This window comes from Aulonocara sp. 'chitande type north' Nkhata Bay, linkage group LG20 (genome assembly GCF_057382095.1).
Source record: "Aulonocara sp. 'chitande type north' Nkhata Bay isolate Kocher_YH1m ecotype deep benthic linkage group LG20, A_spYH_male_GT1.1, whole genome shotgun sequence".
In the NCBI taxonomy this organism is placed as follows: Eukaryota; Metazoa; Chordata; class Actinopteri; order Cichliformes; family Cichlidae; genus Aulonocara; species Aulonocara sp. 'chitande type north' Nkhata Bay.
Genome location: NC_141363.1, coordinates 4,068,614 through 4,093,850, shown reverse-complemented (window position 1 = coordinate 4,093,850; position 25,237 = coordinate 4,068,614). Strand labels below are relative to the sequence as shown.

At 40.8% G+C, this 25,237-nt stretch overlaps 3 protein-coding genes across 5 annotated transcripts in view; 2 read left to right on the top strand and 1 right to left on the bottom strand.

Annotated features, from left to right (window-relative positions):
* The first annotated feature begins 5,583 nt into the window (after window positions 1-5,583).
* Window positions 5,584-10,811, top strand: alx3 (ALX homeobox 3). The gene is made up of 4 exons (XM_086277855.1): window positions 5,584-5,935; window positions 9,333-9,607; window positions 9,754-9,879; window positions 10,032-10,811. The coding sequence occupies exons 1-4, from the start codon at window positions 5,584-5,586 to the stop codon at window positions 10,380-10,382; spliced, it is 1,104 nt and encodes a 367-aa protein (XP_086133981.1). The 3' UTR covers window positions 10,383-10,811.
* Window positions 10,812-13,381: 2,570 nt separating this feature from the next.
* On the top strand, window positions 13,382-18,222 carry rbm15 (RNA binding motif protein 15). Its single transcript, XM_086276515.1, has one exon. It carries the CDS (start codon window positions 13,609-13,611, stop codon window positions 16,174-16,176), a length of 2,568 nt encoding a protein of 855 aa, XP_086132641.1. The 5' UTR covers window positions 13,382-13,608; the 3' UTR covers window positions 16,177-18,222.
* Window positions 18,223-21,841: 3,619 nt separating this feature from the next.
* slc16a4 (solute carrier family 16 member 4) overlaps window positions 21,842-25,237 on the bottom strand; it is a 31,879-nt gene continuing 28,483 nt past the window's right edge. For all 3 annotated transcript variants that reach the window (XM_086276517.1, XM_086276518.1, XM_086276519.1), the window contains one exon: window positions 21,842-25,152. In XM_086276517.1, coding sequence (XP_086132643.1) covers window positions 24,944-25,152 — 209 coding nt within the window. In that variant the 3' untranslated portion in view covers window positions 21,842-24,943. The remainder of the gene's footprint in view (window positions 25,153-25,237) is intronic.

Genomic DNA, 25,237 nt, shown 5'->3' with positions numbered 1-25,237 from the left:
GGAGCAATTTGTCCAATGTTGGGCCTATATTATATATTTCCCCCAGAAATAAACCATTACCTCAAAAAAAAATGCTAACTCAAAAAAACTTGTCCAGTGGTTAAAGCAAACAAATATCAGACGCAAATCTCCTACAGAAAAAAATCCATCGACATCAAGGAAACAGCCTTATTGACCATTTCTAATCCAATGCTTATTTAAACCTGCGACGTTGATTGTCTGCTAGTTTATGTTTGACTTCATTCGGGGGAAATGGACCAGCTGAGAGTAGCAAAGTATCCATTTAAATCATAAAAATAAGAATTGATATGCGGCTACATAAATTGACACTTGACAAACGACCCAGATTTGTTTTACGGGAAATTGCAGGCTATTTTTCAGTCTCCGTTACGCATGCGTCACCGCCTATCAGAGCCGCTTTGCCAACAGTCCCCAGCCTGCTTTTAAACGCATTTAGGGATTATTTATTTTTGGCTCTGGCGTGTGTCCGCTGTATCGAGGCCTTGCCGATACATCCAGATGGTTTTGCTGAAGTGTATGTTTACGGATTCCTGGAGATTGTGCGGAGTGAGGCTGCACCGGTCTGTCCTTCATTAAGCCACTCAGAGCATGGAGGCTTTTATCACGACAGACTGCGCTTTCATAACGACATGTTGCCGGACACACAGCGTTTCTGTGTCTGCGCTACTGTGCAGAGCGAGCCTCCTCATTCATGGCCGATAGAGAGGATGTTAAATGCTCCTTTTAAAGTGCTGAGACGTTAGAGTTGAAGATAACGCCTGCAAGGGGCCTTTAGCTTGTTGTATGACTGCACCCTTCAGCTGCAAATGTTTCAGATAACATCAATGATTTTTGGTTAAACTAGGCCTGTTAGAGACTGGTTCCTTTGTGCATTTGCGCCAAAAAGCTAAAAATGTATAACATAAAAGTTCTCATTGTGATTATTTTTATTTTAAACTGACAGAACTGACAATTTTCATAAACTTTAGTATTGCTGTGGCCTATATGCACCTTTATGGTAGTTCTGCCTTGAATTTTAATCAAAAAATCCCTCATTTCTAAAACACAGAGAGAACTACACTGAGCAGATATTGCAACAAGTCTTTTTATTTTGTTTATTTATGTATTGATTGATTGATATATTAGTCATATTAATGCCAATTTCCATTCTAATTAGTTCTGAAATATTGCACTATTTGTCAGTGCAGACTGTCACACGGTGTCTTCTGGTTTGAAAATCATCAGGGGGCTGACTGAGCAGTTTAGTATGAGGTGATCTTTGTAGCGGAGAAGTATGGAAAAATGTTTCTGTTCAGAGATTTATGCTCCTGCAAAGTTCTATGGAAAATAGTTTTGTTTCATGCAATCAAATTCATCAGAAAAACAAAAAACAAAACATTTATAGTTTATTTGTCTGCGTAAGTCTGTGTCCCTTCATCACTGATGTGGACAGGTCTTCTACTGTGTGTTGTGGCTGTGGGTCCTTTTTGCTGCTAACACTCACTGGGTTCCAGTGTGCACTATGACGCCTCGTATGAGGTCAGAGAGAGGACAGCAGTCCTACTTCCCATTTTCCTTCACCCCCCCACTCCCCAAACAAGCACCACTACAGCAGACCAACTTAAGCTTTAGCTTCCCATAATGCACCTCTCTAGCCAACTGACCCCAAGGTCGGCAGCTGTCAATCTTAGCCTCAGCTGGCTCTACAGCTTCTGGACATTGACTGGAGGATGTGAGGGAGGCCTCTGAGAGGAGCCCCGGCTCTGCATATGGGATCATCTCTGTGCATTCATGGTGCCTAATTAAATTAGCAATCCTTCTCCTATTCTAATGCAAACCTCAGGTTGAATTGCCACCCTGAACGTGAGAGGAAAGGCCCCAGGCACTGATACCCGGACAAAGACAGCCAAAGTTGTACTTCATTCTAGCTGGCAGTCTGTGATGGTATCCATGTGGCAGGTGGATCGTAGCAACCCCTCCATCTTCTTGCTTGCTTTTGGGGTGGGATGGGGTGTGTTTGTGTGTGTCTGGGTGTTGGGGGGCGGGCGGGGGGGGGTTACTGAGAAAGACTAGGTCACATGTGACAAACTGTATTCACCTTCATATTGCGCTGATAAATTATTGCATGTACATCTTAAAGGCATTAGAGCCTGAATATTTTACTCAGCAGATTATTAAAGTGTGTGTGTGTGTGTGTGTGTGTGTGTGTGTGTGTGTGTGTGTGTGTGTGTGTGTGTGTGTGTGTGTGTGTGTAAGTGAGAGGATGTAAGGTTTCACAGGTCGCCCTGTAGACGTGGAAGTGACTTTAGCTTGAGGGCTGCACAGTGTGCAGTGAGAGTGCAGGGTCACCTTTATCCTATCTGTCTGTGCCCAGAGCAGGGAAGGCAGTGGAAGGAGGTTGGGGTGGTGGTGGGGAGTTGTAGGACTCCCAACAGGCTGAACTGATTTCCTGTACAGGGTCATGCCCAGGACAGACTTGGAGGACAAGGGTTTAAGACCGCAGGGAGTAGCAAGCGGCACTGGTCATGACACATACCAGGAGAGTTGATGCTATTTTCTGCTATTTCAGTGTTTTTAACCAACACATACTTACATACATACATATCTGTCTGATTTACTCAGATTTGCACATAATGTGCTCGTTTAATAATGGAAAAGTACAGTACTTGGTTTAAGGCTGGAATTTCAACATCTATTTTAGTCTAAAAGTAGGAGCTTTAAGTTCTTGAATGAATGGATCCTCCACAACACCAAGATTGATTAGCCAAGCCACAGCACACATGAATTTCTATATAGACCTAAAGAAGACCTTGATTCCTCAACAAATCTAACATACCCACACAATCCACTGCATCTTGTGCTCTCTTGATGCAATATTCATATAAACACTGTAACCTGGGGCAGCTCAGAGATTATAGCATGGTCCTTCTTCCTCTTGCCCACATTTCTGGAATGCATTTACTCAGCTGGGTCTGTGAAAGAGAGCTCTGCTGCCTCGGGCCACTGAGGGCATGCTTGTCATGAGATTTGAGGAGCATATATACGTGGCTGCAATGTGTACATCTTAAAACTTGTACACCTCTAACGGTGTTAAGAGGTTTTTAATGGTGGTCAGCCAGACAAGTAGGCAACTACACCTAAGCTTAAATTTATGAGGAGGAACACACTTAGAGTGTGGGAGGATAAAAGGTGGCACTGTGGTTGTGATTAACATGACAACTCGACTGACCCACACATGTTAATCTAAGTCATGTTACTCATAAATGTCATTATGCCTTATATCTAAGGTCACTAATCATTTTAAACTTTAAGGGGCTCTTCTCTTTAATACAAGCAGCATTGTCTTTGAGATTCGAGTCCAGAAAAAGTTTTGTTTTATTCCAGAAACACACTTTTTGTGAGAGAATGGGTAAAAGAGGGAGGTTATTTTTTTATCATCTGCTCACTCCATAATGGACAGTGATTGTTATTAATATATTTCTCATTGATTCATTTGACGGATTTGTTTTTTGTTTTATTTCTTTTTACAGAAAGAATTGCAAGTTTTCTCAGATTTCTTTAATTTTTTTGTAGCTCACTTTGTGAGCAAATTTCTTTCTGCAGAGAATTCCCCACACTCAGCCGAAAGGTGGATACGCTGACACTGAAGAGCATAAACTGGAATTGTAGGAAGCTCATGTGGCCTCTCTGGCCAAATGGACCCTTGTTTACGCACTTGTCCATCACTGGAGCCGTGTGAGGCCTCAGGTATCCAGAGAGATGTCCCCAAACCCAACAGCACCATGGCAGAACCTGGTAAGTGCACAGTGTTTACATGAGGTTTGTCTAGATCAGAGATAAGGTGTTAATCAAAAAGCATTTTCAGTTAATGCTGAGTCTGTTTCTGAGGATGTTTTCATCTAAAGGGCAAAAATGAAACATTGATCTAGTGCACAAAATATAATTTTATGACCTTATTTTTGATATCGCTGTTTTATAGTAGAAGACTCTTATTAAAGCCGATGTCACGTAGTTAACAGGACAAAAAGAAGAAAAAAACGCACAATCTAAGAATAAAATGGCATAATTAAAACTGTGTATCAGCAGGGAAATGTTATGAGCCTCATAACTATTGTTTTGTTTTTATTATTTCTTTCACTATTATTTAGCACAGCCGCATGAACTCGGCTTCATAGTTTAGAGGAGAACGACACACTGAAGACTCATGCACACACACATGCAACAAAGTTGGTATTTTGCATTTAATCTGTCTGACTTCTACGGTAACAATTACCGATATTTCGGCCGATTACTGTTTCAGAGATGGCTGCTTATTGAGGTGTTTTTTTTTCTTACTCCCATTTTGTAAGTGGATTAGAAATGTTCTTGCGGTTAAAAAAAGCATTTCATACCGCCTCTAAAATCTCGTCCTTTACAAACGAGCTCCTGGAAAGGATATGTACTCTTTAATATATATTTATAACATTTTTTTTGTCACCGACAGCGTATTTTTAACGAACACAATTTTATAATTTTCATGATCTATTAAAAAAAAGCAAAAACAAAAGAAATCAAAAGAAAACAAACAAAACAAAACCAAACAAAAAAAGGTTATCACAGTGGAAAAAACCCCACTTTTAATGTTTTTATCAGTAATTACCTTATTTGATCATTTATAACAATTTTATCGTCCCTGCGACGTCGGAATTTATTTGAATGGACACCGCAGACACCAAAAGCAACACTAGGGCTTTTCCCCATTTGTTAAAAGTCATTTTAATATCACAAATAAAAGTCACAAAACAGCGAATACTATTGTTTTCTTTTATCTAAAAAGATATATATGTCACCTTTTCTGGTCACAGGACAAGTTTGTATATGTATCATCAATAGGATGTACAAAAAAAATAAAGAAAGAAAGAAAATAACGTTGCTACGTATTCAATACTTCATACCTGTTTTTCATATAGATCAGAATTATAATATATATAATTTTAATGCATATAACATATATATTAGAATGAAAAAAAAAGTTCAATGAAATAAAACACTAACGGGCAGAGTTTTGGTATCCGCCATTTTTATCGTTATTATTATTATTATTATTATTTTATCTTGTCACTTTTCTGTGCGTAAACTGCACCGTCTGATGCCTGCCTCTCCTGTCTCGCTTGATTTCGTGATTAGGATCGTAACAGCATATGAAACAGAAATTAAATGCTTAATTGGAAGGACAGAAACCACACGTGATTGAATTTTTGGCGGATTATGTCAGACTTGTGGAGAAACGTTCTCTCTCTCCCCCTACCTCGCTCCTTTTCTCTCTCTCTGTCTTGCTCTCTCTCTCTCTCTGTCTGTTTGTCTCTCGCACACACACACACACACACACACACACACACACACACACACACACACACACACACACACACACACACATATGTGCGCGAGCGCGCGATCAGTCCCGGTTTCACGGGTCTTTGTTTCTGATCTGTTAAATCCCACCCACTTGACATGAACATAGAGGAGAAAAAAAATCTCTCACTCGGGCGCCCACGTTAACGGCACCCAGTTGCTGTTGTCGACACAGCCTGCTGGACCTGTAAGATGGAGACGGAGAGCTGTTTGCCTTTCTCTTCGCAGACCAGCAGGAGGACGCCAACAAACTCTCCGGGACTCGAGCACGGCGGCTCCAGCTCCTTTCTCCCCTGCGATGAGCTCCAGAAATCGCACCTTCCTCCGCCTTCTCTTCCACACCGTCTCAGCCTGAGAGGGGATCTCTACGCGACCGCAATGGGGAGGTTTGGTGATGCTGCGGTGGACTTTACGCACGGCGCTTCTCCAGCGAACCCGACCGGTTCACCGTCCAAACACAGCAAGTTCTTGGACAGTATCAACCAGGACCAGAAAGGGGTGGCAATAAGCGGCAAACCGTCGTTTTATGAGAACAACACGGACGGTGAGTTAAAGAGTTTTTGAGTGAACATTTACTGGAATTAGCCGCGTCTTAACTATCTCAGTTTTAACTAAAACAAAGTGCAGTAGCTTGATAGCGGGCTTTGGATCAAATAAGAATCATTAAAAGTACTTTACGTTTGATTTGCCCCACCCCCTTTTTTAATTTTTTTGTAACTTAGGTTTTTCTAAAGAAAATGCTCGCCATCATTCACTTGGCAACTGGTTGAAAAAAATAAGTAAATGGGAAAATCAAATATGGAAATCATTTTACACTTTTTTTTTCTGGTTATTCAATTCAGTGGATCCTTTTTACAAATAATTTTTAGTATGCTGCATTTTGTGTACTTTTCATATAGTAATAAAAATAAAACAAAAGTGCATTTATGCAAAGAAAAGTGTGGTTGCAATAAAAATGTCACCAAGTTTTCTTTTTTCACTTAACAGTCCTTGATGTGAAGTTACAGAGGTTAAAGGTCAGCCTAACAGCAAGTTGGGTGTGTCATTAGACTACTACTCTTCTTTTCAGGCCAGCACTCAGCTTGGTATCTCTGTGTTTTTGCAGACGCTCACGCTTTCAGTTTCTCCTTCTTTTGCAGACGTTTTGGTCACACAAAACAGAACTGACTTTGTTTTGCAAGCACGGAGTTGCACAAATGTCAGACACGATCGCCCACAAATGTCCATCTTGGGAAGGAAAGCAACCGCTGTATATGTTGAACTGAAGCCTGAAGAAATTATGTGGTCTTTCACTTGTTTATTGGTGCTGATGATTCTGCAAATCAGCAGAGGATATCAGCCCCGATAAGCTTCTCGGTATATCAGTGTCCAGAATAATATACATTAGTTTCATTCAAGTTAATGCCAAAGACAGCGAACACATTCATTAAATTTTCTTTTGCACAATTACTTATGATAACACGATAATATCAGCCGGCTTCTTTCGAAATTAACTTTTATTTTAATTCTTGCTCAAGGAAAATGAGGTGTGCGTGCTTCCCCTTTTCCTTTTCTGTCTTTATCTCGTGCGCGCACACAGACATGCGCAAGATTTCCACTCATAACTACTTAAATAGTTTGATTTATTTTGCAGTTTAATGCTTATTGGTGCGAGTGTGTAAACCAGCGCATGTACGTGCAGAACACGTGCGCGCGTGTGTGTTCTTACGTTTTCTCTTTTAAACTTTCAAAAGCAGACACGTCTTCCTGTTTCGTCTGCAGTGAGAGGAAAGTTTAACGTAAAAAACCCCAAAACTTTTTTACATTGGTTTGTAATATTTTCTAGTTTTTCGCAATCAGCTATATTCTACTATAAAAGTTGAAAAAAATTAGAACGGTCAGATTTTAACTCAGTTATGGTGATTAGCCGATCTGTGGCTTTATCGTCGGGCACTAAAAGATTAAAATTTTAAAAATACTATATAGAAAAAACCCAACGATTCTGAAATGCAAAAGCAGTCCTTTATTTTTGCTTTTCTTTCTTTCATTTGTTATTTGGGAAGATGTAAATTCTTTTGGTGAAAAGAGAAAAATTCAGTTTTAATGATTGCACGTTGTTTTTGTATTTATTAGACTCATCTTCGTTGACACTCATTTTCTTTACGTCTGTTTGTTTGTGTTTGTGACTGTGGCGTAGCTGCCACAGTTGAGTTTTTTTAGATAAACTGCATGCACAGGCTTAATATTTCTTTTATTATTCCTATTTTACTCCTCAGAAATATGCCACACATACCTTCATTTTTTTCCAATCATGTTTAACCTTCTTATACTCCACAGATACCATGTGCTATAATAACTTAATATTTTAACTGTGCAACTTAATAACTTACTACACCAATCACGGCTAATAAATATTCTTTATTCAGAACTGAACAAATTCAGAATATTTTAAAACCTCGGAGTAACATTTTGTCCAAATTTAAGACAAATTTAAAACATTAAAATCCATAGCAAAATGCCTGGAAAAATGCCATTTAAATTTCCACAGTCGCAAAACAATAGCTCATCGTGCTCGCAGCATGATATTCCTGCCTTTTCATTTTGAACTTATCTCCTTTTTGCCTTTTCCTGCATTTCATATAGATCTCCAATTACACTTGAGTATAGTCATAGCGGATATGGTTGCTTGACAAGGTAAAAGCTCAATGCCCCCTTTTTTTTCCTGCAGTTGAGTATATTTTCAGCATGTGGTGTAAGGTTGGAACTAATGGACTTGAGGAAATTAATGTTGCAATAAAGAGTGTTCTCTGTTTGGCCCTATATTGAATTAAGAGCACAGCAAAGTAGTGTTTCAGCTGCCCAGAGTGAGTGAGTGCCTCCTGAAAGATGGAAAGTGGTTTTGTTTCGTAGCTCAGGGTTAAACATAATGAACTTGGACAACAACATCCAAACACTGCAGGAGGAGCCCTTTCCATGGTCTGTTAACAGGAAGGAAAGTAACGCTTTGAGATTTTCCCTCACTCCTGAATGTAAATGGCAGAATATATAGAATTAGTCCAAAACAATCATGTGCTTTAACAGATAAAAAAAATTGTGTTTCTCTTAGACTTTCTCTACATGCAATGTAAAGAGCCTGGGCGGGACTGTTGCTGTGTATTGCTGCTGTATAAATAACAGTTAATTCCTCTCTTCAGATATTTGTGACATATTTCAACAAGTTCCTATCAAGTGTAGGTGACCCTGAAAATGCCCTTTGTTCTGCATATTTTAATCAGCAGGTTAAAGTTTAGCCAGTTTTTTGAGTATTTTCTACCTAAATATGGCTCGTCTGGCTAATCGGAGTAAATCTGAATTTGTGTTGCTTGTGCATTTTCTCTGGCGGCTCACAGTTTTTAGTATAATTTGGGACTATTTTCTCAAACTGAGAAAATAGTCACATACATCACAGACAAAACTTTTGATGTGATACACAATTTGTGTTTATTTTAACTGCAGTGTGTTGGTTTTAAAATGTGTCCATGTGGGCCAAAGCTGTTTCCAGGTGAGCTGTGCTGGTTTAAAAAGGACTGCTCATCTCTATTTCTTTGCACAAGGGCCTGAAAAAGCTTTCAGCAACTTTGTATAAACTATGTGAAAAGAAAAAGGAAAGTACACAAAATCAACTCTTTCTGACCAACAGGTCATAAAGGCCAAAATGAGCAGCAGCAAGACAAACAAACCAGATCATTCATTATGTTTGCAGAGATTTGTACTTAAACAATTGTAAAATCTAAATAAAATTTGGCGTTCCATAAAAAGTCATTTAAGCTGTATCTTCAGGCAATGATAGCCTCAAATGATTAAATTTCAGTGTATATATTGATGCAGATGGACTTAGAAAAAACTGTTAGAATTTGTATATGATTTTATATTTTTTTAGTGGATGTGTAACTTTTCCTTTGCGTTTTCCTGCCTTGCTTCAGTTCGGGACAAAGACACTCCAAAAACCATGGGCTATCCTGGGATTGTCACGGACTGTTGTGGCAAGCTCAAAGAGCCAGGCAGTGGTTTACAAGGAGATTCTATCGCTGACTCCATTGACTTATCTGGCAAAAACAAGAAGCGACGTAATCGCACGACCTTCAGCACATTTCAACTGGAGGAGCTGGAGAAAGTGTTTCAAAAGACACACTACCCCGACGTGTACGCCCGGGAGCAGCTGGCGCTGCGGACGGAGCTCACTGAGGCTCGGGTTCAGGTATGCCAGGGCAACTCCATCACAGTTGACAGCTTTTTTATTTTCTAAATGTAATCAGAAGAAAGTATGATGCCCTAACAAAAAGTTGTCTTCTGGAAATTTACTGTTATACTATTTTGTGTTATAATATATTTTATTTTTAAAAGGTTTGGTTCCAAAATCGCAGAGCCAAATGGAGGAAACGAGAACGCTATGGGAAGATCCAGGAGGTTCGCAACCATTTTGCTGCTACATATGACATTTCTCTTCTTCCTCGCCATGACGCATACCAGGTAGGCCAATGTAGCTCTCACATGGCATGCATGTTGTAGTCGTAAACTTAACATCATAAAACCTGCTGAGAGATTGCTTTTTGTTTTCACTGTACAGGACTGAACAATATTAAAACTTTTGCTGATATCATTCTAAATCTCTTCCTATCCAGATGCAGAGCAATCTGTGGCCGGGGGCAGCTTCAGGAGGAGGCGGTGGTTCGGGTGCAGGCTGTGTCCTAGGGGCTGACTCTATCTCCTCATCCTGCATGAGTCCGTACCCTCACCCCCACAGTAATCTGCAGGGCTTCATGGGCATGCCCACATCCTCCAGCCACCCGCACCATCACCATCACCCGCCTCACCATCCAGGCATCAACAGTCTCTATTCTCTCCACGGCTTCCCAGGAGGCCTCGGGTCGCCTTCCATCGAGGGCCCCGAGACCGAATACAAGCCAACAGGCCTGGTGGCGCTGAGGATGAAAGCCAAAGAACCAGGCAGCATTCTCTCCTGGCCAACATGACCATAATAATGCCAGCTCCCCATTATGCACTGACTGAGCCGCAGCATATTACAGTCGTCACCCATACACGATCCCAGATGTACATTTGTGGATTTGACTCGAATATTTCCTCCAAACATTTATATAAATCAACTTAGAGACGTGTTGCTATTCAGAACTGTTGGAACAGGCATTTTGCAAACAATAAGGCCAACTTGAGAATCTTGCACAAAACCCAACTTATTAATACAAACATTCTTGTTTCCAGTTCTTATTTTGTATCACAGTGCTGAGACCAAAGAGGAGAATTATTTAAGCATGTAAAAAATGTATCATATTAATCCCTTTTAATGTCTGTTGTGTTGTGCGTGAGTAATAAAGGGCTCCATGTAAATTTAACTGTCTTATTCAGCAGCAAACTATTTTGGGGAAGATGGATTTTCTTTTTCTTTCTTTTTTCAAAATGAACAAAAACCATCTCAGTTATAATTATTTTAGCCATGACTCTTTTGCAAAATAATAGCCATGTTTGCGATGCAAATATAACTGGCAATGTGGTTATGAGGTAAAAATACTTTACAGACTGTGGAGAAAAAAAAGGTTTCTGCTGTGCGGAAAGTGTACAGAGTGAATGTGCAGCCCGCTAGGCTTCACTTCAAGTTGCACTCCATGCATCAGGGGAAAGTGGCAGGTTCATAATGGAAAAACTAACCTGGTGACCACACTTCACTACTGATAATAAAGTAGATAACCACAGATGGTTATGTATTTGTCATGCATGTCCTACCATGTGAGGTGTTTAATCGATTACTGTGGCTTGCAGCATATTTTGTATGCTGAGGCCAGGTCAAGGTCAAATGTCTTCTGCATCCATGTGTACAAGCAGAATAGAACAGAATATACTCACATTATCCTGAATGCTGTCCTAATAATCGTTTTCAGAAAAATCTCCCCAAACAATTTATGTTATTGTCAAGGAAACATTGAATTGCACGGTACATCCCATATGGTGTGAATTACTAAATGCCAGTGCATTCATGTCAAACTGGCAAACATTTCAATCTGTGAGACTGATGTGAATTGAGAAAAAGAGTTTCACTGCGGGACAAAGCCCCGCCAAGCTGAACTCACTCCCCGGGAGTGTGCATGGCTTTCAGGGGAATATATTGGCTCCCCTTTGTCTTTGCCTGCTTCGGTTTGACAGCGATGCAGGGGCGGATTAGCTGCCTTCCCCTAAGTCTGTGCCGGAGTTTCCTGAGAGCCACTAACATGTGGTTCCAATAGAAGAATGCAGAAAGCCATCAGAAACACTTTCCACACCCACAGCTTCAAATTCCAGCCAGTCCCTGGGAGACGGCAGCTCTCACTGCAGTCACATAGTCCCCCTGATTAATTCCCAGATTAAGAGGAGAAGATAAGAAGACCTGTCAGAAGGGATAAGGGATTGAGGAGATTGCTGTGTTTAGGAAAGCTAGAGAAATAGCAGATGGTGGATCAGAGCTTAATTTTGATATTTATTTTTACAGTGTGAGCAGGTTAATCAAATCCACCCGTAAACAAAAGAGGAAGCTTGGTGGTTTAATGATTTTGATATTTTTATTCCTTAAAACAGTCAGAACAGCTGTAATAGATTAACTCAGGGGCTCATGATCATAGTTTGGCTTATTCTACTTCAAAAATGTCTCAGAGTGAACACACGGTGATGTCATTTCACTATAGGGGGCCATAGGTTTTCATCAAGCTCTCATTAAAGTTATCATGCTGTTGCATTGGCTTTGATCTGTGTTAAATCAATGTATCAGGATCCAAAGAGCCTCTATGAGTTTTTCAGAAAGAAATGAAAAATGATGAGTCATCGCTGCACAATGCTAGAGCTAATCATCACTCAGTATGTCACGGTTGCTAGCTGTAGACTGTCACAAGAGCCTGGAAGCTAGTATACCCTCGGCCTCATTATTTGACTAAAAAAATATGATTTAAGGCTCATTAAAGTCTGTAAAGCTGACTGCTGGCCACTGCTCTGAGCTTTGATCTCAACAAGATTGATCTTGGCTTCAAGGTGCAGCTATTGAGACACAACAGATAAGCTACTTTTATTTAACATATCCCACTAAGGTAAACAAAGTAGTGCACTGTGTGATTGACTCGGTTTCAGCAGTTTGTCAAGGCTGCTTCCAAAATTTTATCGCTAGGAAAAATGTTTTGGCAGTTCATTCGAGAAAATCAAATATTCAGAATATAAAATGTTTGTGCCGAAGTGCAAACAGCAGTGCTTGATTTGAGCCAAAGCATGACTTGTAAAAAATGGGGAAATACTGTGAGACATTAAAGAGCAGACATTAGTAGGTTGTGATGCTTTCAACTTAAAAACTAAAGTGTTTTAATCGTCTCCATGAAAAGGCTGTAATATCTACTGCTACATGTGGCCTACACTGTAGCAGATATTAGTCAATATCAGCAGCTTGATTTGCTCATATAGTTGCCAGGAAAGGCCCTTTCCGCTCAACGCTAAGGGGAGTGGGCTGCTGCACTTTCTGTTCAATACTGCCATCTTGTGGTATTGGATCTAATTGAAGATAAAAGGATTATCTGCTGGCCCCGACACCATAATTAAGTCTCACCTCCCGGGAAAAACGAAATGAATAATATTCTTACAAAACCTGCCCACAGTATTATGCTACAGTTAACAGTGAATGGACAGCAGAAACTGGCGTTGTGATATAAGCAATAAGATTTATCTTAAGTCTTAAGGTGCAGCCATTTAGACCTAACAAATAGGCCACTTTTATTTAAATAAGTAGAATAGCATACAGCTCAACAAAATAAAAATATAATATGACAATGCAAGTGTCTTAATAAGGTAAAAGCTTTTCTGAAATTTCAAAGGAATACAAAATACAAATAAAGTAAAATGTACGTTTATATTTAAACAAACACAAACAATTTCGATAACTTATTTATTCGTTTTTTATTTTATACTCAATTTATTAAGAAAATATAAAAAATATAGTGCCTGCCGCTGGGTGATTGACGTGCGCTTTAAAGCTTCCCACCCACTTTCTAACCAATCAGAACGAAGGGGTGGGTCTTCGAGCTAATCTTTACAAAATGGCGACTGTTGTTGTTTTGCCGCAGGGTCAGTGAATAAACCTGTTTTTCACTTCAGTAAATTTCTGCATTAAATTGCAGAAAAAAATCGCACCAAGGAAGAGCAAGTGTCCCGACGGTCGACACCGAGTGGGCCGAAATGAAAGGTAAAGAGCGGTCGCCGATTAAAAAACGCTCCCGGGCCCTGGACGATATTCGAGACAGGGGAGGATGCCATCCGACCAGCAAGAAAATGGGGGCTCTGTCCGTTTCCAGTGGGAGTAATAATGGAAACAGTTCGTCCAAAGGCGACGGCGGCTCGACAAGACGGAGTCTCCTCGGGGAAAAAAGAGACCGAGATTTCGACGGTCACAGCCGGACTGGAAATAATCACAGTTGTCAGTCTGCAGCTGCCGCCGCCGCTGCAGCGAGCTCCGTGGGCAAAAACCACAACCTGAGCCTGACGCTGGATTTAGCCTCACCAAGGACCACCTCTCGGGGTGAGCCGCGGTTGCAGCCACCCAGCACAGAGAGTGAGTACAAAACGCTTAAAATCAGCGACCTCGGCACTCAGCTTAGCGACGAGGACATCGAGGACGGACTCTTTCACGAATTTAAAAAATTTGGCGATGTGAGCGTCAAGATAGGTCGTAGCAACGACGAGCGGATAGCCTTCGTAAATTTTAGGAAGCCGGAGGACGCCAGAGCGGCTAAGCACGCCAGGGGACGGCTGGTGCTGTACGACCGGCCGCTGAAAATCGAGGCGGTCTACATCAACCGGAGGAGAAGTCGGTCTCCGGTGGAGAGAGACGTGTACGGTGCGGCTCAAAGCCACAGACATTTGCAGAGACCCCTCTCGCCCACCGGGCTGGGATATAGAGACTACCGGCTGCAGCAGCTAGCCTTGGGACGGCTTCCTCCACCCCCACCCCCACCTTTGCCGAGAGAACTGGAGCGGGATAGGGAGTTCGCTCTGTTTGAAGCCAGAGCACGCCCAGCCTTCATTGCAGAACGGGCAGCTTTCCGAGAAGAGGATTTTATTTCTCCAGAAGATGACCAAAGAGCTAACAGGACGTTGTTTTTAGGCAATCTGGATATAACTGTCACAGAAGCAGACCTCAGGAGGGCCTTTGACAGGTTTGGAGTCATAACAGAAGTGGACATTAAGAGACCAACACGGGGGCAAACCAGCACGTATGGATTTCTGAAATTTGAGAATCTTGACATGGCTCATCGTGCTAAGCTTAGCATGTCTGGTAAAATAGTGGGCCGCAATCCCATAAAAATAGGCTATGGGAAAGCAACACCAACCACGCGCCTGTGGGTGGGTGGTCTTGGACCTTGGGTGCCCTTAGCTGCCTTGGCAAGAGAGTTTGATCGCTTTGGCACTATAAGGACCATTGACTACAGAAAAGGGGACACTTGGGCCTATATTCAGTATGAAAGTTTAGATGCTGCACAAGCAGCATGCACACACATGAGAGGCTTCCCACTGGGAGGTCCAGAGAGAAGACTTAGAGTGGACTTTGCAGACACTGAACATCGTTATCAGCAGCAGTTCCTGCAGCCTCTCCCAATACCACCATTTGACATGGTGGCTGAGTCATTTGTCCACCGTGCCACACCTGAACCACTGAGGGTCAGGGAACGAACTCCACCGCCGCTTCACTTCAGGGAGAGAGAGCTGTTTCCTGGAACTGACTGGCCCAATCCTGCTATTCGCGAGCGAGTACGTGCCTCACCTTTTGAGCCTCTGGAGCATTTGGACCGTGAGAGGCGAACTCGTGAGCCCTGGTCTTTGGAAAGAGAGCTGCAGGGGCGAGAGCCTGCTCGAAAGCGGCGTATATTGGAGGACGGACGCCACATAGACCACTCCCCTGACAGCACTGAGAGGACAGTAAGACGCAGACGTGCTTCTCCAGATGCCAGTCCTGGAGGCAGCAGCAGAGATGGGGGGCGCTTTAGTGACTCAGAACGCCCCCTGCGGGGCGAGAGAGCCTCTCCTGCGACAGAACGCCACAGCAGCCTTGAAAGAAGCGTGTCAGACCGAAGGCCCAAAAGCCAGAGTCTGTCTGATAAGGGACTTTCAAGCAACATTATTTCAGCAGTTGGAGAGCGCAAGCGCAAGGCAATCGATGGTGGCAAAGGACCAGCCAAGAGAGAACGTTCTGAGAGCAGCTCAAAGGGAGGCCAGCCATCCAAGCTGGATGGCACCAAACTCAGTTTGGCCTGGCATGGTATGCTATTGTTGAAGAACAGCAACTTTCCAGCCAACATGCACCTGTTAGAGGGAGACCACAACGTCGCCAGCGACCTGCTTGTCGACAGCGCTACAGGAAGGCGAGTGAGCGAGCTAAAGATCACGCAGCGACTCCGGCTGGACCAGCCCAAGCTCGACGAGGTGTCTCGGCGCATCAAGGTGGCAGGTCCGGGCGGCTACGCAATCCTGTTGGCGGTTCCCGGCACCACAGAGGATGCATCTTCATCTGACCCTGCAGCTTCAACTCAGCGGCCGCTTCGCAACCTGGTGTCCTACCTCAACCAAAAACAAGCGGCTGGAGTCATCAGCCTGCCTGTGGGAGGAAGCAGAGATAAAGACAACACAGGGGTTCTTCATGCTTTCCCTCCCTGTGATTTCTCCCAGCAGTTCCTGGATTCCTCTGCCAAAGCTCTGGCAAAAAGTGAAGAGGACTATCTAGTCATGATTGTGGTCCGCGGAGCATCTTAAAGAAACAAAACACACTAAATTCAAATGGAATTAAAAAAAAAAAAAAAAAAAAAAAAAAGGATCTGCTGTATGTCAGTAACTATTGCATGCTGTGTGTTCTGCATCATGGAGTACACTAGTATGGTTATTGAGTGTTATGTTACCATGTAAACCACTTAAAGGACAAACAGTGCCCCCCTGCAAAGCTAAAAGTATGTGTGTTTCTGAAGTTACTTTTCAGAGGTGTCAGTCACAATCATCAATCTGCAGTAATTTAGCCAAAATTCTGTAAAGCGGTTAAAGTTTAGTAAGCTTAATTTATGAACAGAGAAGTCATGCAGACTATATTTTTCTTTGTAGTTCATTTGCAGATTTAAAATGTTAGCCATCCAGGTCTGCAACAGAAAAAAGGAAAAAAGAAAAAGCAGGAGCGTTAGAAGTTTAAGAAGGGGACACAATAACAGCTCCATTTAAAATCGAACCACAAACTCTGTGTTGAAACCTCACCTTCCACAGGGCGCTAACAGTAACAGAAGAAGACATGTTTCTATTATAATGTCATGCATTAGACAAACAGGTGCTGTTATTGTGTCCTGATATTTGCACCAGGCTTTCAGAAAATACAAATTTTTTTTTCAAAGCTTTGAATTGCAGTGCAATAATATGTCTACTATTACCACTTTTTGATGAAGGGAGACAAACGCGATTTGAATTGTTTTTCTTTTCTTTTTTTGTGTTAGAGGGTCGGTGAACTATCTCTGGTTACATTTCAAGGTCAAAACATGTTGCACAATTTTTCTCTCACCCACCACATTACAGCGTTGTCCCATCTCTCATTTATTTTCATCCTTAACAAAAAGTCAGGCAAATGAAGTGTGGTTCACTGAGGAAGAGTTGTGCAATGCCTTTTAAGTGTTACGATGCTCATGCTTGTCTGTCGCTGTGGATTTTGAAAACTGGAAAACATTGTGAAGGTCAGCAGATTCAACTTTCCTAGATACAGCTCAGTTTAATTGCATTAGAAATTCAGTTTGGAACAAAAGTACAGATTATGTTCAGGCTTGTTGTTTGGGTTTAGGTGTATTTGTCTTGTACTCCTCTGAATTGGAACGCCAAAATTGCAAGATAGACAATGAACTCAGTGTGAGTCCACTGGTAAAGCTAAATGGTCATGTCAACTCTGTATGAAATGCTGAATACTAACAGAATTTATTTTCAAGGGAACAGCCCATTACACATAGCGTAGTTTAAAAAACAAAACAAAAAAACAGCTACTAACATTTTTTTTTTTTCACAAAATATTTTATTTTGTGCATCCCTGTCTTTAGAAATGGTTGTGAAAATGTGAACTATGAAAAAGTATAATAGTAATGGATAAAAAGCTTAGAGGATTTTGTGTTGATTTGACAGACTGCTTCATTTATTTACCCTAAAACCAGTAGGTCCTTCAATAATAATAATATTAAATATGCCAGTACAAACCTAATATTTGTACAGTAAGTAGGTCTGTGCAATTTTATAGTTTTAGAGGTATCTTAACAGTTAATGTTGATTTTATTTTAGCAGTCTAAATTTGACAGTATTTCACTCACGCTTGCCAACATTTATTTATTTTTCCCCAAGGCCTACCCTGTTTTGTTTTGCCAGTGTAGTTTTGCCATGTAGTAGTAACCTGCCATGCACTATAATTTGCTGAATTTGGTTTAATATGTATTGAAAACATTTATATGTGGGGGGGGAAAAAAAGAAAAGAAAATTGTTGTATATGTGAACATCACACCCACTGCGGCTTTGGACTCTTGAGGAGACGAGCACAGAGCTGAAAACCTCTGCAGAGAAGGCACCCTGGTGGTTGTGAGTCCTCACTGATGAGGCAGCTTTTAAGTTGTGTAGCCCATCTGCACCTGTGATGACTTCTGTTTAAAATGGAAAAATTGAGCAATGTACACTTTGATGTCATGGGGAAGGAAAATCCGTAGAGCCCATGCGAAGCTGTTCACATACCTGCAAGTGCATTTGGGCACTTAATGTGACCGATTATCAATAAATTGTTCATTTGAAGGGAAACATGTTTCTTCGATGGAAGTGAATTGAAGAAACGAGCTGCCCGTACCTTATTGTGTTTCGAAAAAGGAGTTGTCACTTGAAATTTTGTTTCTGCACACGAGAGGGGAGACGATTTGCAGTTTTAGCACCAGTGAAGAGAGACCCCCATTTCGAGTGAGGATTGCTGCTTACTTGCAGGCCAGTTCTGACCTCCTCAGTTGCCTAAATTACTTCCTCCCTCACGATTCCTGCTTATGTCCTCAACTGTTCCTGTTGGCATGCGAATGACTGATCAGGATCGAGGAGCCAGAGTCCAGTTTGCAGTGGCGGCACGTGCCAGTATCCTGTTGTCTCCTGTGGTCGTTACTCTAAAGGTTTCATGTGCAGTGTTCCTGGGTCTGAATACGAGGCGAGGGAAGCTCATCACCTCCGTCGCACACTCCACTCGGGAGATTGTGGGCGACGCCGCTCTGAAATTTCCATAGCATCTACAGTTCATGCTGTCACTCTCACTGCAGAGGCCAAGCTGAACCACTGGGCTGATTGTCTTTATTACACTTTGCCCAGTTATATGAGTTGATTTGACTAAATGTTTGTATCAGGGAAGAGGATTGGGCCAAACCTCAGCTAGGAATATTGTTTGTGTTCTCCTCTGATTGAACTCTCTCCGAGGAGACGAGTGAGGAAGCTCGTTTGCTTTTCTGAAGTCGTATGCCGTCATCACCCGAGGTCTGCTGCTGCTGCATGGAGCTGAAACACAAGCAGGCCTAATCCTTTACCCTTTTTTTGCATCGCTGGAAGGAATCTACGATGCACCTCACCACTTCCCCAAATTCATCTAGGAGACTTGTTTATTTTGACAATTCCCTTTTATAAGTTTAAGACCGCTGTAGACAAAAAAAGAGGAAAGAAAGCTTCCATTTCCCCCAACAACCTGTTATAGTCATGTTAGTGTGAAAGCAAATGCTGTGTTCTGTGCTGAGGATGAGCCCTTGCTTCACTAGAGAAACATTGCCATCTTGAGGACCACGGAGCACCTGCTTTCCTCTCTCACCATCTACCTGACACCATACAGAGCTGCTATCACTAAAACTGCTGTACAGAGACAGCACGATGGTGAGTAAGGTGACCGAGCGCTGCCTGCCAGGTCTGTATCGTTGGCTTTGGCAGCAGTGGTGAGTATTGAGTGTCAACACCTCACGTTTTCCAATAACAAATGGACAGCAGCACGGTGATTTTCATTACTGGGGTTATTTTTCTTTAATGACAATTGGCATGAATCCCAAAGGGCATGTAGGACAGAATGAGAATACAGTGCTGCGCTGACCGTCGCCAGTTTTAAGATTAAGCTAAATAAAAAGATAAACTGTCCCAAATGATCAACAATTGCAAATTAAAATTTAATAAATTATGTGGAAACATTTGCTTGTTAGGCTACTGCAACTGCCACACCTCTAGATCACGTACAAAATCCTGGGTATTGTTTCTGCAGCTTTCAGGTCAATATCATTCTTTCAGAGATCAATCATGTCACTGATTGTCAGGCACTAAAGGCAACACTAATATTGTGCTCTGTGAAGTTACTGGTATAAATTCAGTTATAAGGATCTCATTCTTTTATTGTGTGGCAAAAGATGGCTTTAAGCATTGGTGATAAATGAATGCATTATTGAACAAATCCTTTAGTATGAAATTTGAGGTGCTTTGAGTATGTATCAGTATGCTCATACGAGATTTAGAGACCTTTTTTTTTTCACTCGACTGCATTTGTAACCTGTAGTTGCGGATTCCTGTGCAGATCTTAATTACTCTGACTAAATTACAAGTGAAACAACACTTTATTGATGTATAGGAATATAAAATAACTAAATGTAAGCCCCACCTTTACCAGTGAGATGCAGACACTAGTGAATGAGTAATTATAATCTGTATTTTATAATACTTGTTGTTAAATACTTCTTCCAAAATTGTTTCAAATCACTGTAGTTCCTTTTAAGAGTACTTTCTGTCATAGATAATATTAATGATTATGCATGCAGAAACCTTTAATTTATTATAGTCTCCAGTTAATAAAAACAAGCAAAATTAATTGATTGATTGCAGAGATCTAGTCCCAGATCCTCTAAATCCAACATAGAGCAGCTGAAGCTAGTAAAAATAAAAAGTCCAATCTGTGGTCAGAACTTCAGTGCGTGTTTTTTTTGAGGCTGTGTAAATAGAAACAGAAACAGTGAGCTCAGATACTGTCAAATAGGACACTGTTTAATGGAAAGCAGAGTGCAGTAGTGTTATTAGGTATCACTCTACACTAATGTATCTTACAGGTCAGCAGCAAGATCATAGCTGGTAATGTTTTCTTCTGTTGTTGTTGTTTTTTAAATGTTCCCAATTATAGAAAAATCTACACAAATAGAAAGATTATTTAAATCACAGCTGTATAAAGTTTTTAACTTTTTGAGAGAAGGAATTCTGCAGATTCACACATTTCCAAGATTATTTGCTGAAACCGATGCAGCTTATTAGACCACCACCCAGTGTAAGGTTCATGCCACAACTAAATTAACAGTTTTGGTAATTAACATAATATTTTTTTAAATGTTTCTGTAATGGTTAATCCAGCAGTATGCACAAAATATTTTAATAGTTAAAATGTACCTGTTATTTTTATCCATGAATTCAAAAAATTAAGCACATGATGTTATTTTTTAACTTTTGATTAAGAATTAGTTTTAGTGGTTGAATGTTATACTTGATTAATTTCTGACTTCTCAAATTTGGACATAAAAACATGAATTCAGTTTGTTAACAAAAACAAACAAGACATAATTTTTAAAAAACGTTTTTTTAGACAGATTTCTAAAATATTTGTTTTCTCATTTTTTATCACGTGCAGTCAAAACTCTGTTAAGCACTGCATATCATCCAACTATACTGACTCTGGTTATAGTGTCACTACTTACATGATTTTGTGCAATCAATGTTTGCAAACACCTTTTTTGTACATAAGTATTTTTGCAAATAATCTGAAGCGAAGTATAACACTGTGAAATAAATCTCTAAGACCGAGGTACGATATGATATCCTTGTTAATACATTATTGTTAAAAGATGATCTGATTTGCTGTTATGGCCACAAAAACCACATATTCATACTTGCTTGTAGTATCCATGCTGACTGCAGTGTAGTTCGTTGTAGTGTTAAGCACCAATTTGTATATTAGCATTTTATGCTGGTGAGATTTCCTATTTCTTGATAAGTGTTTCTAATATTACTTTTTTCTTTTCTTTTTTTCACCTGACACACTTTAAAGTGTTAAAGTTTGCAATCATTTTGCACCTTTTATGAGTGAAACCATGTTTGTATTTTTTTTTTTTCCTCTCAGGGTTCAGCTGGACAGCTCTTTGTTCCCAGGATACTTGACACACCACCAGGTGTCATCTGCAGTAAGTACCCCGTATGTTGTGAGTAGCTGTAGCATGAAATCTGTGACAGCTGTAGATGAATATCTGGTATTTAGGAAAATGAGTGTAATTCTTATTTAGCACGTCCTGATAATGTGTCAATAAAACAAGTTTATTTGTTAAAACTTGTGTTTCTTGGCCTGGTGTTAGTTTGTCATCTGAATCACACAATAACAGACTGAGGTACACATCAGTTTATTACAGCTGACCTGCACACTGTTACAGCGCTTAAAAATGAACTCTACTGGCTTAGAACCAGAAATCTATGATTGGTTAACCATATCTCCTAAAGTCAATCAGTTAAAAAAAAAATCCAGGAGTGAGAGTCAGGAATTTAAAATAAGTACCTTACCGAATAATGTGTTTGCTGCAACAAAAGCATCCAATCAAATGTCATCAAACGGCACATGGATATTGTTTAAGCGTACAGCTTCTTAACATATCCAGATAACTAGCAAGTAAAATGATCCCTAACCCAAATCTACCTTTAAAGCATCAAATACTTTTCATAAAAGATGCATTATAGTACAAAATAGTCAGTGGAACTAAATCACAAAAGCATACTGATGGTGAATGCAACTCGTGAGCCAAAAGAGCCTTTGTGCATGACTGCTGTTATAGAAACAATACAAAGAACCTCGCTCAGTATTGTGAAAAAGAGTTGAGGGGGAATAATTTGGTACTAATTGAGACAGCATTCTTTGAGCAAAAGCCTCATTCAGCCACACGAGGGCAGCAAAACAAAGCGCACGATTCAATTAAGACATTAAAAATAACTGAATAGTGGGTGGTCATAGTGGTTTAAAATACGTACATTTTTAACCAGCAATAAGCTTCAAGTTGAAGGTTTTTTCTAATGTGATCTTTGGCTGATATCAGAGGAAGTTAGTAAAAGATACATTACCTTGTAAGGCAAACAGTGGTGAAAAACAAGGAATCCACTGAAAACAAAGAACAAAACAAAACCCTCTCTACAATAAAAAAAAAAAAAAAAGATTTAAGACTCCCATGTACAAATACAATATCATTAGAAGTTGCATTGCCATTCACTGGCTGCCTGCAGGCACTGTAAAGACTGGGCAACAGTTTTAAACAGTCCACTTGTGGCACTGTGCATTTACATGGTCAACATTACACTATCAACACAGTTGGTCAGAGACATACAAGGACGTACAAGGATGACAAAATAACAAACAAAACAAGAACAAAATGCTGCTGTTCAGGGGAGCTCGTCGGCTCCATCACTCCTCAGTCTAACTGCGACATAGAAAACACTGAAACCTTAACTGAACAACAGGCTTTCGGGAGCTGGTGATAGTTGCAGAGAAGGAAACATGTGTTTATGTGCGCATTTACCAAAGGAAAATCTCTCTCTCTGCATTTGCATAGAACAGCTCATGAGCGTGTGCTGACAAGTTAAAGATAACTGACATCTGAATGTTTTTGTCATCATCAGTGACCTAGAAAAGGAGAAAGTTGTTTCCTTATATAATTATAAACTACCTAAGGTTCTAATTTAATACATTTTTAAAAAATCTGAAGAAAGTACTTCAGAAGATTGCAGCTGTAATCACTGTGTAAAAGATTAAAATATCCTATGTGATCAAAAAAGATGAAGTAAGTCTGAACTGTATTTGAAGCACCGAAAGGAGGTTAGGCGAACTCAAAGTGTTGCAACTGAATTCTCAGTTTACTGACCAGTAAAACAAGTTACTTCACAGGAGAAAGCAACTGAATAATAATTTGCATTGTTACATAAGAAAGTTATAAGCAAATAGTGAGTGATTAAAGCGGTAAAAAATAAAATAAAGATAGCTGAAGAGTACGGTGTGAAAGTATTAGGTGAGTAATGTCAGCAGCTGAATGTCGGTTAAAATAGTTCAATAGACATTTGAGTAGAATCAGTTAAAGTGTCAGCCTGCAGTGCTGAAAGCAGCCTAAATGTCAGTTAAAAATAAGGGACAAACATTTCAGCAGATGCATTTACTGCTAAAAGGAGCCGATGTGTAAAAGCTTTAAAAGGGCTACTTTGCATGACAACAGTGAAAGAGCTGGGGTAAGTGAACGCCCCACAAGCAGCTTGCGTTTCATGCAAACGTCCTGCAGCCCTTAAATGCTCAAGCTGTCTGAAGACCCTCCCACGGCACAATGCACACCCATGAAAACTCCTGGGCTCTAAAAAGCATAAAACTTCTCATGTGACTCCAGGAAAGCCATGAAAGGTATGAAAAACTGAGCTAATGCCACCATTAGCATCTGTGCACAACTGAAAATAAGTATGAATGTGGTAAAAAAAAAAAAAAAATCCAGAGGTGACAGGCACAGCAGAACAATTTCTGTCGGGGGAAAAAACCTGAAAGCATGATGCTCAAACATCTGAGAAAAAGGTCAACAAGACTGAATTTTGTGTCATCATAAAAAGATGCTGAAATACTGAACGGACAAAAAAAGTGTTTGGAAAAATGAAGAATGCCACTGCGAGTCTCAAAGTGAGTACACCAGTAAACCACACGCCTACAATAATCAACTTAGCAAAGAGATACATTTTCTCGGTTAAACTGCAGAAGCAATGCAGGCTTTTTGGCTTCGTATTACAGATTATGTATTGTTTCACAGGCGCAGGCTGAAATAATACGGCAGCTCGGTATCTCGGCTATCTTGAGAGAATGTCATGCAGCATAATCACAAGCTGGCCCAAAGTGCATATCAGTGAGTAATGTTTACCAGATACAGGTAAAAGCTTCCCAAAGACATCAGGTGAAAAGTACTTTATCATGGATGCGTGCTTCCATGGATCATAACAAAAAAAAAAGAAAAGAAAGGAAACTCAACAGAAGACAGGATTTCGAGTTCAACTGCAGAGCTTCTTTCCGAGCAGTGTAATAAGCAACAAAACATTTCTGCACAGTCAGTGCAGTTTTATGTTTCTCTCCCAATAAGTTATGCTTGCATATGTGCGTATAATAAATTGTGGCAGGTGTTGTACGCAAGGATTTTCTCCAGTTTTGAATCGGTGTGCCTCTCATCAGAACACCGGGGGATAAAGTATTTTGAAGAGCACTAACATTTTGGCTTTGAAGGTTCAGAAAAGTCATTTTTTTTCCTCATCGACATCCCGACTACTGTAAGTTCTTAAACATCGTGTTGCTGTGCAGCCCGCGTTATGCTCCCGCTGAAATGAACGGACAAGGTCCCGACTTCAAGCTGGAGTCCAAGGTGAACAGTGGGCAGGTCTGTCATCGTGAGCGCGTTGGTTCCAGATTGAACCCTGGAGTTAATTCCTACACAGCGCCGTTCTGCAGGCGCTCAGGGGTGAAACAGCCATTGGTCTTACAGCTGCTTTCTGCTCTTTTGGCCTGGGACAGTTTCCTCTTGGCCTTCCAGCGCTGAGCCAGCGGCTCCATAAACAGAGAGAGGGAGGAGAGTAGATAGCAGAGCCCCGCCAGGTAGAAGGAACAGTCGTAGGTCTGAGTGTAATCATATAAGAACCCTAGAAAGCACAAAGATCACAAGGATGCGTTAAGAGCCTGTGTGTTCATCTGTGAATACAGTTATTATGTTTTCTTCTTCTGGCC